This window comes from Micropterus dolomieu, linkage group LG01, assembly GCF_021292245.1.
Source record: "Micropterus dolomieu isolate WLL.071019.BEF.003 ecotype Adirondacks linkage group LG01, ASM2129224v1, whole genome shotgun sequence".
NCBI classification, from domain to species: domain Eukaryota; kingdom Metazoa; phylum Chordata; class Actinopteri; order Centrarchiformes; family Centrarchidae; genus Micropterus; species Micropterus dolomieu.
In genome coordinates, this window is record NC_060150.1 from 46,253,776 (window position 1) to 46,272,123 (window position 18,348).

The following is an 18,348-nucleotide window of genomic DNA, read 5'->3' on the forward strand; positions in this document are numbered from 1 at the left end:
ACGACTTGATTTTCTTCACGCCACCTGACTTTTGAAGACAGTTGTTCTTGAAAGTGTCCCCAGTTTATCTGAACGTGTATTGTTTGATTCCCCAAAGTCACATATATCTGCAGGCTGTGTCCTTGGGTAAAACACTTCAATACACCCATCTCAGGTGCTGTTCTGGAACCAGTCCTACTCTTTGTAGCAATAAATAGATTTATACCAATCCTCAGGGATAAACAGTGTAGCCTCAAACCACAACAAAAGTTAGGAAGCACTTGTTTTCTTCCTGTCAATAAAAGCTTTTGAACTTGTGCCTGATACTTATGTGTGTTTGGGGTTGAGAAGCACTTGAAGTACCCCTTGTGATGATGGTTAAGTGTATTAATGTACTTGAAAATGTCTGTTGGTCAGATTTAAGTGTTGAATAAATGTTCAGCAAACAGTAGCTCCTGTAATGTTTTTCTGTTTTATGGCCTGCTGCTCAGACGTTATCTAACCAGCCAAAACACACGAGCTGAGCTTGATGAGTTTATTGATCCTGCGGTAACAGACAGACAGGCTGGGAGTTGAACACCAACTTACATTGGGGTGTACGGGAAAAAGCAGAAAGGTTTACCTGAACTTGCCTGAAACACCCTGACATTTAATTCTAAAGAATTTTGTCTTTTTCTCTAGACAACTTCTACAAGGTGGAGGGAGCCAAGGATGCCTTAATCTGTGGGAACAGCAGCGACGCAGGGTGAGTGGGCATTTTTTCTTCATGTTCAGACTAAATCGGAAGTTTAAATGTGGAGGTGGCTGTGGATGTATGAGCTGGACACACCTCACAGTTGAGGGTGAAGCTTTTTGAAGGATGTGAGGGTTTTGATTGACGGATTCTGAAATGTGTTGCATTTGTGGGCTGTGTTGTCAGGAGGTCAAACTTAGAAGACAAATAAAGAAACAAGTTAATTGTGAAAAGGATAATTTCTTGCATTTAAAAATGTTAAGTATAACAAAAACTTTTTTTTGCCACTGGTCTTAAGGGTTCAGTGTCTAAGATTTAGTGCCATCTAGTGGTGAGAGTTGTGAATTGCAACTATTCTCCCAGTCTACCACTGCCCCCTAACCTTTCAAAGAGCGTCTTTTCTGAGACAGCAGAAAGTGGCCAGTCAAGAAATGAGATTTCTTTAGGTATATATAATAAGAAATTATATTTACTTAATTATTCAGTAAAACCATTTGTTATTGTAACTTGGCCACTCACAGAAGTGTTGAAATGTTGTGAAAATTCTGAACGACATTAAAAAAGTCTGCACCCTGCTCGACACACCTCTGAAAGAGCAGTCAGAAATGCAAAAGCGTCCGTAGGTTGATGGATGTCGATCAAACACCGAAACACAAACACTGCAGCACATGCAGTGATCTGAGAAACATTCGCTGCAGAATCCATTTGTTGATGAGAGAGAAAAAAAGATGTCCTGAGGTGGGATAAAACTCTTGACCCTTGGGTTGCAAGTCCTGCACCTTACTGACTGAGGTAACTAAACACGCTGTCAATACATGTCACTATTAAGGCTTATATCCTAATCAACCTTCTAATGGTTGAAAATATTGCTACGATGCAAAATCTATTTGCAGACCCCTGCAGTATATTATTACTACTTCTTCTTCTTCTTACGTACGTATTGAACATAGTGATGAGTGTCTGCACCGCCTGAATTCTACCGCAAGTAGAACAAGAAGAACGTAGTGACGAAACGCACTCTGTAGCCTGTTTGTCCGTTTTCAGCTACTGTTGAAACATGACGATGCAACGTGGCGACGTCCATGGAAGGGGGTGCCCGCGGTTATTTAGATATAAATGGCTCATTGTAACGTAATAAAAACATAATGGTTAATTATGTAAGGTCTTTATACACCACTGAAAACATAGTTATGGATCTTATATTGCATTTCTGTTGATAGATCCTCAGAAATTACACACCAAACCTGTCACTTTCAGATTTCAGAAATTTTGTAATCTATAAAGGGGGGAAAGTTTTCCATACATTACAACACTGGTGTTGTAGTCGGCGTATAGGATGGCGTTCATGCACACGTGCGGGCGCATAGAGCTGCGTTCACAAATGCAATTTGCAACAGCGTTTATAAACGGCGTTTGGTGATTCAAAACTATATTAACAGACATATAAAACATTGAACAGCAGGTGAAATGAGTAATGACCCAGTTTTTTTCTTTTCAAGGTGACGTTTTAACATAAATCACAATGTATGTAAAATGCACATTGGTTATGTAGTCTGACAAAACCTTTTACCTGGGACACCCTGATTTTCATTGAGGATACACTCTACAGTACAGAGATTCAAGGGAACCTTTTCTGGATAAAAAATATGAAGTTCAAAAGGGAACTCCACTCCAGGTGTTGGGGAGCTCGGCTGCATATGTGAAAAAAGTAGTATAAACCTTAAGTTCTCCAGAGAGGGCTGTGTGAAGTCTGATTAAAACTTTTCTGAAAATATTATTCTGCAGTTAAATAAATTAAAAATGTAGGTTTTTGTGGCTGGTCAAAAAGTTCTTGGGGGAGGTGGCATTATGCTGAAGGCCTTAAGACTTCAGTGACCTGACCTGAGTATTTAAAAATCCCTGCTGTGGCTCTGATTTTGTCCTTTTACAGGATTTAAAATCTCTAACAGTGAGCTGAATTTTCCTATTTGGTCCAGGGTCAGTTTGGCCAGAAACTTAACCTTTTCTCAGGGCTTTTCACACTACCATCATGCATCAGCCCTGGGATAAGAGCCGCAACTGGCCCAGATCTTAGTAAAGGCCTTTGTTTAATATCTACAAGTGTGAACAAGGAAACAGTTTCAAGATAAATATCCCTGGGCTTTCTGTAGCCTGAGGTTTAGATTAGCTCAGAGAGTGTGAAAAGCTTTTGTTTTGTCACAGAGGGAGAGGCGTAGCGATCACTGTCTCTTTATTTTCCTGCCACTCATCTAACATGCCGGCTTGTCACGTACAACCTTCAACGGCCACTATAACATTCATCTGAGTCTGTCTGAGGAAAACTAAGAACCCAGAGTATTTTTTTCAAACTGCTGATTGTTTTGAGCTGGAAATGTAAATAGAATAAAAGATGGAAACAGATTTGGCTTCATTTGGTTGCCGTCTCATCAGTGAGACAGAAGCCAAATAAACAGCAGGTTGAGTCTTTAGTTCTGCAAATATTTTTCTCAGAGGTAAAGCTGCTCTGGAGGCAGAAGATTTCTTTTTTGTTGGGTAAAGCCTGAGGCCCCATCCACAGTACTGCGTTTTCAAATTAAAACGGAGACCTTTTGCTACGTTTGCACCACCCGTCCAGACTAAAACGGCGAAAACGAAGACCTAAAACGGAGAAGTTTGGAAACGCTGCCGACCCCGTTTTGCATTTCGATAACTCCGGAGGGAGTTTTAGTGAAGACGGGCCAAAACGGACGACTTTAGAAATGATGAAGCAGACACTCACGCTTAGCCCTCTCTGATTGGGTCTTATAAGTCATGCAAAGCAGAAAAACGATGCTACTGACAGAGTTTTGGTTTTGGTATTTTTCTTAAACACTTAGGCCTATCTGCCTACACTTGTAGGCTACGGTGCATGTCGCCGTTTACTTTGCAATGACTCCCAGTCTGTTTTCCGCCACCTCACGCAACAGTCCCAGCTTGTTATTGGTGCATGCAAAAAAAAAAAAATGCATTTCTTTATTCTTTCACCAAATCTTCTGTAACTATAATAGACCATCTGTTTCATGTTTACACCGGCATGCGCATGCCCAGTGTACCTGAAAAGGCACCGGATGTGTGTTTTCAGTCATTTTAACATAGACTGAGATGAACTCGCAGCTAAAACGCTGGTGTGGACTGAGATTTGAATTCTCTGTTTGTAAACTAAAATGGAGTAGTGTGAATGGGACCTGAGCGGGGGAAGACCAAAACCTTTTTTATTTGACTAAACAATGCTGAGCATAATAAGGGAGCTAAGTAAACAAGCTTTCAGGTAAGCTAGCTAGTGATCTGCTCACCTGCCAGTTAGTGTTTTTTCAGCCTTTTTAAAATGTAGTCTTAGTCCTGTGTCAAATGTCCTTGTTAGTTTTTGTCCACTGTTTTTTTTTTTTTTTAAATAAAGTTTAAGTTGACTAAAACCATCATTAACCATCATGTCAGTTTTTTCTAACTCATTAGTATAGTTTTGATCTAATTTTTACTGCAAAGGAGACATTAACTGATCTTAATTCCTGGGTGGTTAGCCTTAATTGAAGCCTTAATTTTGCTTTAAGTTCGTAGTGTTTTTCCAGAAATCTTAAAACATAAAAAACATTGCTCGCAGTCCGATATAATTAGAAACTCTTTTTTTTTTTTTGTCCGCCTCACTGTATTTGAAATAGGACCAAATGTTTTAGTGCCTCTTTCTCCCTAGCATGTTGTTGTTCATCACCAGAGTTTGCATTAATGTGATAGTCAAGAATGAATAAAGGGATAGTTGTATTTATTGTCATTCTCGCCATTCACGTCGTACTTAGTGAGTTAGCAAAATTGATGGAGTTTAAGAGAAACATTTGTCAGAACTCCCTCTGATTGGCTATTTGTTTAGCACACCTGTAGGAAAATAGCACCTCTGGTTGGACACCAATAGTAGATTGAGCAGAGAAAAGTAGTTAAGATTTTACATTTCATGCTATAAGACTTTGATATTCTATATTTCATTATTTTGTTGAAGTATTTTAATTACATAATTTTGATCACTATTGATAACATGACAGTTGTTTAGAGACTAATTAAAGGTGGTTTTACCCATTGAGATGAGTTTACTTCTCATATTGAGTACTACTCAGCCTATGAAAACAGCTGTGTAATGTTTTATGTGTCTCTGGAGGAATTTTGTCAAGTTCGAGAAATATAACCTCAATGATGTCACAGTGATGTCAGCAGGGTTGCGTCTTGGCTTGGTCTTGAAGACTACACATTTATGTATATTTTATACACATATTTATATGTTACAAACTGAAGCTCTGTGAAGCTCTCAAGCATTTGCAATATACAAGACAGCTGGGGTTTAATGAAGGATGCTACTGAGTGGCATTATGTTAAATTGAGGATCCAGTATTTTTGGAGCTTAACCCATAGTAGGAACTGAAAGTCAGGATCTCCCGGTCCCTATTGTGTCAGTTTAGACTCTAGTTAGCACTAGTACTTAAGTGCTAAAGTGTGAAGTTTGATCTCATTTATATCATAATTTTATTTAAATGTCTGCCAAATTTTAAATTGTTGTGGGTCTGGGGTGGTGATGGGACAGTGGATAAGACGCATACCTTTGGTGTGAGAGACCTGGGTTCAACTCCCACTGTGACACATCCACCAATGTGTCCCTGAGCAAGACACTTAACCCCTAGTTGCTCCAGAGGCGTGCGACCTCTGACATATATAGCAATTGGATAAAAGCGTCAGCTAGATCAATAAATGAAATAAAATGTCATCAGTTCAGTAAATCAGCTCCTAAAACAACAACCAACCTGTTTCTCTCTTCTATCGCTTTTAAATCACTGTGCTGTATAGTTGTGGTTGAGCCACCTGCTGCAAAAAGAGACGCTGTGGTGTCTCATCGTCTGTTTGAATCTTGCTGCCGGTACCATTTAATGCAGTGTTGTGTGACATGTCAGAAAGGACTAGTATCTGTGTTGACTGTCCACGCTGAGAGCGGGACGCTGACAGACTCTGAATGACACAGCTATGACAATACCCTGTGTGTGTTCGTGTGAAGAAGTCTTCCAACTCAAAGTAGATGTGCCTCTAGGAAAACAGTTAGCCTGAGTTAGCCTGAGGTTAGCTGACCGCGCCATGCTAAACCTGTCTAAAGATGCAAGCACATAGCTAGCAGGCTAACAGACAGCTAAGTCACGAAGCTAACTGACATGAGCTCTTTGAAGGAAACATGCTACAGGGAGAGTCAGAAGAAGAAGAGAAAGGAGAGGCGGTTCAGAAGAAGTGAAGCAGAAAGGAGGATGGGCGAAAGAGAAAAAGGAAGAGAAGATACAGACAGAGGGAAGAAGATAAATGAGAATGTAGATGTACGGAGGGGTATTAGAAGAGACAGGAGGAAGAGAAGGGGGGAGAGGATAAACAGAAGGATAGGAATAAAGAACGAGGGCATAGGAGAGTGGAGCAGATAACAGAGAGAACTAATGGGATGCGAATAGATAGGAAAGTAGAAAAAGAGAGAATAAGACAGGGTGAGAGGAAAGAGATAGGGGAGCTAAAAAAAGGAAAGCGGAAGATCTTACAATCTATAGGAAGAAGGGGAGAATTGATTGGATAAAAGAAGGGAAGATAAAGAGATAGAAAGAAAAGGAAAAATAATAATTATAATTAAAATAGGAAACTGAGCAAAGCAATGAGACAGACTGAAACTAACCAACAAATGAAATTGCTTTGAGAAAGGTGTATTTGCACAAAAAGAAAACATGCAATTTAAATTAAGGCAATAACAATATAATAAATCTATCAATCAATAACAATATAATAAATGTTCAATATATCGTCAATAAATGTTTGATTAAATTATTTTGAATCAAGAACAAATTAGCACTTAATTTTTCTATTAGAATAATAATTTTGTTGAGGAAAGGGGACTGAAAAAAGATTTATTAATCATATTTGTTGAAAAAGATTTTATCATAATAGTTTTGAATGTTGGATCATGTTGTTCAATGATCTGCAGTTTGGAATCAAGTGTTTTGTCCCGTTCTGACCATAAAGAAAAGTTTAACCACATAATAAACCATCTGGTTTCTTCAACTTTCACTCAGGAGCAAAAATCAGCTTTTAAACTTGAAAGAAATAATGATTTGACATTTATTGTGATAATTATCGAGATTGAATGATATGAAAGGTTTTTATCGTGATAGCATTTTTGGCCATTTTTGGCTAATTTAAATCTAGAAGAAACAAATGTGTATTGAAAAGCTACTGATCACTGTATTATATTTCATGATAGTTTTATATTTTGAATTGTCACCTGCCACCTGAATTTTTTGTCTTTCCCTTCATATAAATAAAGACATGTATTGGTGCTAAAAATGTCTCCAGAATGCAGGAATTTAAGTGTTTAATGCTCATATATACACTCATATTATATATACTATTTCTTCAAAACAGTGTTAAAATATCTTGTCTTGTTCTCGTGACCAAAGTCTTTCATCACACCCCTCTCGGACCTTTTTTAGCCACAGACCCACCACTTTTCAATGCAAAGTGACGTCCTTGGATGTGGGGTTATTTTCTCATACACTTGTATTTTTTTTTTTTACAAAGAATGGCTTTACTTGTGTCAGCATTTGGTGTGTAGGTTGAAAGGTTGGTGAACCCAAATGCAGGACTCAAGCAGAGCAGGTACAGTTCAGAGGTTTATTAAACAAACCTAAGCCGTACACAATTACTAGTGGTAGAACACACAAGACAGAGCACGGCAAGCTACAATGACCAGACGGGGACTGAATAGAAACACCAAACATATATATATACACCAGGGACTAACGAGCAGACGGGAGCAACACAGGTGAGAGGGATAACGAGTAACGAGACAGGCAGGCAGAGGGATTACTGGGGGAACAGACATGACACAGGTTACTGAACACTAAACACAGGCCATATCAAAAACAATTCAGAATATAAACAACGTAACTCAGACACAAGCAGACAGATCACAAATACCAACAAGGAACACAGACTGAAGCTAAGGTAAGATCAGACATGGGCAAAACAACACAGAAGTTTACAGACCAGAAATAAACACTAAGGCACAGGACTGGGAACTAAGACACAGAACAGATACTAAGTAAACTTAAAGATGCGGATGAATAAAATAATAAGCATGGCTACACAGAGAGTAAAGCAGAGTGATCAAAATCAGATTAATGAAACTAAACAGATCAGACTAGAACTACACGGAACAAGCACAGAACACCAACAGACTTTCTGTGTCAGAACCCACAGTGTGGACCAACTTTCGGTGATGTGGATGTTCGTCATGTTAGTTTTGAGACTGAGATTGTGATAGATTTCCTCTCATTGTACAGAGCCAAAGTGACTCAACAGTGCTGAGAGTGACCGAGTTAGCAGCCAAGAGAGAGAGAGAGAGAGAGAGAGAAGCTGCTGGAGGATGAAGGAGAGAGAGATGAGAGAGCGAGCAGTGATGACAGTGATGTTGATCACAGTGTTGTTTGCTTCCTGTGCTGAAGCCGCTCTGCTCACACATGATGCTGATTCGCTGGGCCTGAGGGCAAAGGTCACTGAGCTAACCCACGCTGACACACACACACTGACATACTGCGACTCATACAACCAGCTTTACAGACCGAATCGCAGGCACTTTATTAGCCAAAGATAGTACGTTTGTTTTGGGAACATTCGGTCCCATCACAAGTTCTTCCTCACACAGTCAGAGTTACGGATATCAGTGTAGAAGATATAATCAGACTGATTTGCCATTTTGCTGTTTGTCACTCCATTATTCAGTTTGATTGTACTCATGTTGGGACGAGGAGTTTTGCCCTAACCAAGTAACGTATCTGTCCCGTTGGCGTCATTTTCAGTTGACAGCAGCTGTGGTATTTCTGTAAACAACTCATCCACAAAATGGCCAACAATCACTTTTTATCAATTAATCATTTGATCTTTAAAATGACTAAAATAGTGAAAAATACAGCTACAATTTCCCAGACATCAAGGTGACATCTTCAAATTTGTCAAAGCCTGAGGATGAAAAGGCTGAAAGCAACACAATGACATGCAAACCTTAATGTTATCAAAATGAACTGGAGGGTCTATACAAACTGAGACTCTATCTGTGTGCCTGACAGTGGCGGAGCATTCACTCATGGTATTTCTGCATTTCGCTGCGTCATGGCCTTAGCACGCCTCAGGGGACGACGTGTTGGCCTGGCTAAGCAGTCTGGCAACATCTGCTCGCCGGCACTGTTAGCTTTATCTGTCTGCATCTGCCCGTGTGAGGCCGGGAACGCCGCTTGCCCGAGGGGGCGGGGTTACACGCCACTGAGTTTATAAAAAAAACGATGAATGCTGAAGTGAGGAAAGTGATGCTGAGGATGGTGAGTGTATCTGCAGAGTTTCATTTGATTTATCAGCTCATGTTAAGTGCTTGAACCCACAGAGGACTGTTGTACCATTAGGATGTTCCAGCGTCTGCGTTCTTATCTGCATTTTGCTCTCAAGGGCAAAATTCCACAAATTCAAAATCTGCTTTAGCTGGAGATATAGCATTTAGATTTTGAATATGTGGTTGATTTATCAAAATAATGCCCACTTGATATTTGCGGCGACATTTGCATCAATTTGCTCCGTGCGAGCTAGCTCAAGCTAGCAATCCAGATCCTGAGATGACCAGCCAGTCAGCATCATCAGCAGTCTGATCTCAGCAGCTCTTCTTTTCATTTACCAGTAGCTCTGAAGTAGCTGTAGCATTTTAAACATAATATATAAGTCCTTTGAATTCCTTAATACTTAAACTGTGTAGTTGCTAATGCCAAATGAGTTTGTCTGAAGGTAAAGTTAAAGCTTCGTGTTTTGGGCAGTTAAAGTTGTACAGATCTGCCTTGTTGGGAGACATGAGATTTTATTTAGCTGATTTTGCCTTACAAACAAGTCTAAAGTCAAAACAAATAAGAATTGTAAGTTCTGTATTTTTCCATTTCCATATTATTTATATGTTCTTTGGCTCACAGTTAGAAGGACGTTCTGTAGAAAATAAAATTCAATTCAGATCTGAAATGAAACATAAACTGAATGATAGAAAAAGTCTAATGCTCCATTTCAAACGAGTTAAACCTGCTGAGTGGAAACCCACTAACTGGATGCTTTTCAGTCATTCTTTAATGAGTGGAGCCAATCACGGCCAGGTCCAGCTGTAATGCTTTTAATTAGTCTGAAACTGCCTGGACAAAAAGTGCTGAAAATGCAATAACTTTAAATTTAGTCTTAAAGACCAAATCATTTTTGACAATGTCAGTAAACATTTTGCTGCACATAGTTTTCATACGGAGGAAGGAAAATGGGGATATCAAAAAGATGTGACCTAAAAAGTATGTGCGTGCAGTTTGTCACGTGACCCGTCATCACCTCGGCCCCGTCAGTATTCTGCTGACATGCCTGCAACATGCCAACCACACGCCCGGCACGCAGCAACGATACGGAATGACAGCCGGCCCGACGGGCTGCCTCGTTAGGGATGCTAATTAGTGTTCGTTGTTAGGGGCTCTTGTTACGGGAGCTCGTTGGCATGCAGCATGTGACCCGTGAGGTCACGGGGAGGAAGTTGTTTTGTGCTGAGAGGAAGTAATACATGTCTGTTAGGAGCTGGAGGGACCTGGAGGGCAGGAGCCTCAATCTCCTGTTCCTCCTGCTGAAAGGAAGGCTGATTAACCAGGACAGCATCCAAGTGGTCCCACTTGGTTTGTTTTATCCTGAATATGCTCTGCTTTAATGTGGTTTAACCGTACAAAATCTTAGTCCCAGTTTGTAACTGTCATTTAATCATAATTTTTACATTTGAGATGTTGGCAGTAATGAAAAATGTGTTCCAGCCACAGAAATATTTAAGCCAATATTTTCCTAAAAAGTAAACAGAATACAAAAAGCACCAAACATGTTATTGAAAACATGTCCAAAATCCTCAAAGACTTTTCTATCCTTTAAAAACACTCCCCCATGTGTACAGTGAAGTAGAATTTTAACTCTTTTCACAAGGTGCATCTCTTTTCCTTGAGCCGAAAAGAAAGAAGAAAACATAAATCTACTTCACTGTACACTGGCTGGACTATTTCCACTATGGGCAGGATGGAGCAGTTTTTAGGGATTTTGGGAAATGCATTCAAACACCTTTTGACAAAAGTAGCAGGTTATTTTCTGTCACTTTCTTTGGTCTGGGTTTTGGTGGCTAAGCAAAGTGTCCCAGACGTCCTTCTCTCCACTCGTGTCCTTCAGCTCCTCCTGGGGTTCCCAAGTCGTTCCCAGGCCAGATGGGATTTATAATACCAGTGTCTAATGGGTCGCATCCCAGGTGGATGTGCCCAGAAAACCTCCATAGGGAGGCGCCAGGAGTCCAGTGGGCATCCTGATCAGTTGAAGGAACATGAAGGAGCTGCAATCTGCTCTGATCTCCTCGTCCTGTTTCTAAGGCTGAACCCAGATACTTGCAAAGGAACATTGGCTGCTTGCATGTGTGATCTCATTCTCTTGGTCACCATCCAATGTTCATGACATGAACATATTGCAGACTGACATGTAAACTCAGAGCTTTGTTACCTCTTCACCAGTTACTGTTGTTACTGTAGACAATATAAGAAAAACTTATAGACCCCTTTGTTCTCCTTACAGCACATATAAAGAACAGAACAAACATGGATTAAAAACATGAGCGTAAACCAAAATAAACAAGAAATAACTTATGTAAAGAATATTATTGGAATACTTTCATCAATAAAATGCATGTGTTTTAATACTACGTCTTTAAGAACCTTTTCTGAAACCATTACCAGTTTTGGGATTTCCCTCAAAGCAAACTTATGTGTCTGTTTAACTTACAGATAAACATTCACTTTGTGGGTCACATTATTGTTACTTGATGATTAAGTTGGAGTAATTAGAACATGCCTGTGTTGGTGCATTTATGGAAATTTAAGAAATGGCTGCAGACTAACACTGAATGTGCAGAAGGAGGTCCGTCTTTGGGGACTCAAACCTGGAAAACAAACAATAAGCACACATGGATGGCAAACAGAATATGTGGCTGTTAGATTTTTCTTGCATTTAACTGCAGCAACTAAGAACATTTACAAAAAGTCTTTCATATCAAATGCAATAATCTTTCTAAATTCATAATGTCTCCACACTGGAATCCTATCCGTTATGGTCTGTACTGTGTATGTTATTAATTGTGTTTTTGAATTGAGATTTTTAATGATGTGGTTTTTAATCAGCCTATGAAGCCAAATTTCCACATTTGTGGACAACAAAGACATTTGATCCTAAAAAGCTGCTGTTCAGCATCTGACGTTTACATTTCGGATGTCAGATTTACCTTAAATGAAACAAGACGAAAACTATTTCAAAACCTGTTTATTTTCATGGTCAGAACATGTTTTTGAGCAATGCTGATGCTAACTGTGCCGCCTTTGGGTTCCACCTACTAACAAAAGGCCTCTGTGCCACTGAAGTGTTTTCTCTCCACCAAAATAAAGAATTCAAACAGGTAACACATGTTGATTAAAAAGTCAAATTCAAATTAAACACTGTTGGAATCTGACTAGCACACTGTTTTCATGGCTAACATGCTAATCTTTAATCCATTTCAGCCTCTGCTGTTTTTAATGCCGATAAGCTGTGTTACCATTACAGCTGGAAAACAACTCGAACCTTTAATTCGCCCCGCAATGTGACAACAAAACACCAAATTGAAAAGGTGGAGGTATGGCTTTAATCATCATTGACCCAGCTTCCTCTCAGAAAGACTCTGCTGTCATCAGAGCAGTTAGCGAGAAATATTGCTCGACCCTACTCTGAGGAAATAGCTGCCGAGGGGGTTGATTTTCCTGGAACACACTGCGTCACATAGCTGATATTCATCATTCCATTAGCCTAGCGTTCCCTGCTGGTGGCAGCCATGTTGATGCACTACCAGCTGTGTGTGTGTGTGTTTTCCATTAAAGTAGTTTAGCTTCTGCTTGTTCCAATGCAATTCCAATGCTGTGTGTCTCTGTTTCTGTGTGTTTGCAAGCTTCCTTTCCTTTGCTGCTGGTAGCCGCCATGTTGAATCACCTCCAATTGTGTTAGTTGGAGAGGTGTGTGTGTCCCACCCCCCACCTTCTGTTATAAATGGTTAAAACATTATGTTAAAAGCTGCACGGATCAATATCTCAACTACAATATTGAAAACATTTTTTAAAATGGGGGTTGATTTGTTGAGTGCAGGCTTGTGTGTGTGTGTGTGTGTGTGTGTGTGTGTGTGTGTGTGTTTAGTTTGAGTTATGAGCTCTCCGGGAGGCTGTGAATGTGACATCTGTCCAATGTACATCCAGTGACACAACAGAGACTTCCACCACCTAAACCACAGTGTGTGTGTGTGTGTGTGTGTGTTGATAACTGACAGGCCTAAAGCACTTCTGATCCTTTTATTTATTCCTCAGGCCTAAAGCACTTATGATCCTTTTATTTATTCCTCAGTGCTCTCACTCCCACTTTAGTTCTCACTTGAACTGTTTAATCTGCATTGGGGTGCTGATGGTGCGTAGATAAGATGCTTGCCTTTGGTGTGGGAGACCTGGGTTTGATTCCCTCTGTGACCCATCCACCATTGTGTCCCTGAGCAAGACACTTAACCCCTAGTTGCTCCAGAGGCGTGCGACTTCTGACATGTATAGCAATTGTAAGTTGCTTTGGATAAAAGTGTCAGCTAAATGAATTAATGTAATTAAGTAGATATACATTTTGTACAAGTTCTCCAACAATGCTGGTTTTACCACTATAGCCAGGGCTTATGTACTGCAGTCGATGACAAAATAAAAAATGTCTTTGTGCAGTAATAAAGAACGAGCAAAAGCAGCTATCATCTTGTAGGTTCTCATTAAGGGACACTAATAATTCCATTATTCCATGCAAAGTACAATCCAAAATGTTATCTCAGCCGGTAATGTGTTGTTGTAGATGGAAGCTTTATTAATGATTGATTAGAAATGCCCATGGGGTTCTGTCCTAGCTAGAAATTGTGTTAGATTAGATCTGCTGTCATGTAGGATGATATATCGGCCTCGTGAGTGCAGGTGTTGGCCGATGCCGATCGTCTTGCCTGATGAACCAGCCGACTGATAAATTGGTCCATCACGAAAAGTCGAATATGAAAAGTCAGTTATACTACTACTTTCAGTACGATTACTACTTCTTTACTTCAACTATTACTGCTACTAAAGCCTGGAAAGACCGTTTACATTCCTGTGCTTCTTGAGGAACACATGGAGAGTTTTCATGGTTGTTAGATGTGACAGAAAGGCAGAGGAGGATGAAGAAGCTGTATCAAATTAAAAGTCAGCCACTCACAGACAGCACTCACTTATAAGACCAACCCACACTTGAAGGATACAGTGAACTTTATTGATCCCTCAGGGTAGAATTAGGTAACGGCCAGTGGAAATACAGAGGTGTAGGCTGAAGAACAAGGTGTTAAGGAATATAAATTAAAATGCAATATCAAGGAAAAAATGGCCTACTGGGATGGATGTTGACACGCAGCTACTTGAATATCGAATAACTTTCTCATACCTTTACTTCTGAGAAATGACCAAAAGTCCAAGTGACACCTGAACTGTACACAAATAAACTCTCAGTAAACGGCTGCGTGTGAAGTAACCGGCCCGGGGAAAAACAACATCAGAGTCGACACTCTGACCTTCTCTGCCTGCCTACGTCCAACTCCCCCAGACAGGATAATGTCGACCATCTTGATCATGACCCCCCCCCCCTCGTGTGTCATCTGTGCTGACAGACCAAACCCTCCCACCACACGCACACACACACACACACACACACACACACACACACACACACACACACACACACACACACACACACACACACACACACACACACACACACTGAATCATGGGTTACAAGAGGACAAATTAGAAAAGAGAGAAAGAGGGAGCATCTCTTTTTACTCAGAAAGAGGAAATCTGATTTACTGTCTGATTTTGAACCATTAGCTGATTTAATTCAGACAAAGAAACCTAAAACCACAAGTGGAATCAAATCTGTACTTTATCTGTGATTCATTTCATCCAAAACACCAAAATGTGTAGACAGTTCTGGGTTTTTTCTCATGAGTTTTCTATATTTCTGCCTGCACCCCAATTCACCAAAGGTGGATTCAATTTGTTTGTAATTAAAGACATTACATTTCATTCAGGGGAGGGGATTAATTCAAAGAAAGTTTTTACAATATAGGAAAGCTTTTAGAGATTATGGCAATTAGATCCCATCATGAAATGTTTATTGTCATTGGAAGGGAAATGAAGAGAGAGGCAATATGCAGTTATGCTGAAGCTGTGATTTTAGATGCAAATCACAATTCTTTGCATTTCCCAAGGTCCAGAAGGCAGCTTGACACGGTGCGAAACAGACCCAAAGACGACACAAACAGATCCAAATTAAGTGAAAACACAAACATTTATAGCAGCATGACGCTCCAACAACTTTACATGAGAAAAAACGCAGTATTACATGTAATCTTTAGCTGCACAGAGAGTTCAGTCTCGCTGATGGAAAGTTTGCTTGGATCCACTCTGGTATCAGATATATGGACACACTGAGACCTGCATTAATATACAACCGGACCCTACCAGACCTGCTTAGACTGAACCTTAAAGTTCAATATTGACCTTGGGAACAGTAATTTCACAAAGCACTTTATTAATCTCAAAGTGTCTCTTGTCTTTATCAGCAGGACAAAATTTGTCTGTGCCTTAAAGTCACTGTTAGGACACTGTTTTTATGTGACAACGCTATGGTTACGGTTTGGTTTGGTTTAGGCACAAATAAGACTTGTATTCATAGTTTTCAGTTGCGTGTGTTGGAAATATCCGATCCATATAACGTTACAGCATCCTCTGCCGCATTTCTACCACTAAAAACCCCCAGGTCGCTGCTACCGCTCGACTGCGGTAATGTTTACTTTTACCTTATGGGGAATCCCTGACCTAACACAGCCCAGGCTTGTCTCTTCCTCGATTAGTAAATCCGAAAGCACAACAACCATCCAGCATTTTGGCAACACAAAAAGTGACAAACCCAAAGTACCAGTGTGTCACTTGCTTATTGGTTGGCAGGCAGCGGAAAATAATGTCTTTTTTGCCCTCCAAGGGAGCGTTTTCCTTGGAATGCAACGTCATGTGAAAACTATGAATAGGTACAGAGAAAGATCATAGCTCATGTTAAACTAAGTACTTTTTTATTGTAATGGTTAGAATAATATTAACAAGAATGTATGTATTTAAATATATACAATAAGGTTGTAGAATAATTGTGGTCATGCTTAAAAAAACTACAGCATTGATTGTTGGAAAGGTTTTGTAAACAGTTAAACGTCCAGCGCTTTGTAGATCCATCCCTCCACCCTGACCTCCTCCGTCTGTGAGCTTTGTCGCTCTTCCTCCTTTGCTGCCTTCATAATTATGTTGAACGTAAATGTAGGCGTAAACCACAGATTCTGTCATTCTCAGGGTGCTTTCACACCTGTAGTTCGGTTCATTTGGTCCGGACCAAGTGAAAGAAATGATACACTGTTGCATTTTAGTTCTGGTCTGGTTCATGTTCACGCTGCAGTTTTACAAACGAACCAAGAGAAGTCACCATGACGTTACACAGACTTACAGGTAGCTCGTTGATTGGATCAGGACCCATGTGGGGAAATCAAACTCCCGTGAGTGACAGAAGTTTATGCAGCACTTTAATGCTTCTGATCTGCATCGCAAAGAGTTCAAAGTAATAATTTATTATACGCATGTTTAGTAATGTTAGACCGCAGATCAACCGCATAGCCTATTATGAATAATAACGTAAAAACAGGACATGTACAGGAGTAATTCGGGGCTTATTAACCTGTAGTATACTGTGTTATCGCTGTCATGTGTTTTATGGACTTTGACAGGGTAAACTGAGTTTTTAACAGATTTTAACCTATTAATCAGGGAAAATCCACGGGCTGACAAGTAGGCTATACACTACCTAATGATTTTCATCAACATAGCATGGCTTATTCAGATCAATTATAAGATCGCTGAACACATTTTGCGGTCAGAGGAAGGGTTTATTAGTGGTTCTCTGCTATCATAAAATCCTGTGGTTGGTTCGTTTGCTTTCACACCACAAGCGAACCGCACCAAAGTTCGTTTTAAAGCGTATCAAGGAGGTCTTGGTACTCTTACTTTAGGAAAGCTAAAATGGGTGAAGCTCAGAAGAACAGCTTGTAAGTAAGCTTGATTATTTTGTCTGAAAGAGTGAATATTGAGTCCGGTCGTAGATTAGATCTAGCTCTAGTAAGTAAGAGCATAATTGCGTAAAAGAGGTCTAGGTTACATCAGATTGGCTAAAATGAATACAGGAAACACCATCAGATGATTAAGTTACAATTAGAAAAAATGACTCATGAATAGGAGAGTGAAGCAATATAAAAGTAGTCAGTCAGAGTTTATATTGTAAAAGTACATGAAGTAGCAACATTTCTTCCTAGAAAACAATATCCTTCAATAATTCACAGATTGAGAGAACCTCATCAACATCCTTCCTGGGCTTGTTTACCAATAAGAAACCCTTGCTGTGTGTGAAAAAGTGCGAGTAAACAGTCCGGCTGCAGGAGAGGTGATACCGAGGTAAATGATGGAGTCAGCATGAAAGATTAAACACCACAGAATCCATCCCGGAGGCCAAGGAGGAATGGTGTCAGAGAAATGATTATTTATCAACAAGTGGCTTTATTGACACAGAATGGGTTGACACCGTTGACGCATGGGAGCAGATGGTCACTGCGCTGCGTGTGTGAGATCGATATTGTCTCACGCGTGACCAATCGATCTGACTACTGAAGAGGGACAGAGTGAAAGATAGACATACTGAAAAAGCTGGAAATATCCGTTACTCGACAGTCTGGACAGACGTCACCTCACATCACATTTTTACCTAAGTGACTGGAAGAAGAAAGACTTGACATTGGAGCGATCTCACAGTTGACCTTGTCTGCCCTGTTGCATCTGGAGAGAGTGCAGTAGTTTAACTTAGCACAGAAATCATTTTCAATTATAGCTGCAAGAATCTAAACCAGGCTTGATTCTCAAAACTGTAATTTAAAAGTTTTAAATAGAATTCATTGTTAAAGAGTTAATTCTGTTCCTCGATTTAGCAGTGAAGGCTTTTGCAACAGCAGCGCCATCAGGAAAATAATTTCTATAATTTTCTTTTGAATTTTGGGTTACATTGTGGATAATACTTAACCGCTCTGCAAAGTCTGGAGCATTTTCATTTATTGGCAGAAAGTTAATGTCTGTAGTTTGACAGAAATGTCTCTGACAGGTAGGGTAAGAAAACAATGAAACCAATCCAACGTTATCACCACCAAAACATGTTGGTTTTAAAAATTAGTAGTACTCATCATCCAATTCTGTGTAACAAAGCTGGGCCATTAGTGTGTTTAATTATGCCACTTCCATCCTAATGTGTTTAACAAATGCACATCCATTACATAATTTTATTATTTATTCCATAATGTCTTTAGGGCCAGATATAATAGCTTT

General features: G+C 39.9%; 1 protein-coding gene across 1 annotated transcript in view; it reads left to right on the forward strand.

The window, feature by feature from the left end:
* The window catches only part of LOC123967520 (sodium channel protein type 4 subunit alpha-like), a 185,517-nt gene that overhangs the window by 49,232 nt on the left and 117,937 nt on the right, over positions 1-18,348 (forward strand). The window contains exon 9 of the mRNA XM_046043645.1: positions 661-724. Within this exon, the coding sequence (XP_045899601.1) occupies positions 661-724 (64 nt within the window). The remainder of the gene's footprint in view (positions 1-660; positions 725-18,348) is intronic.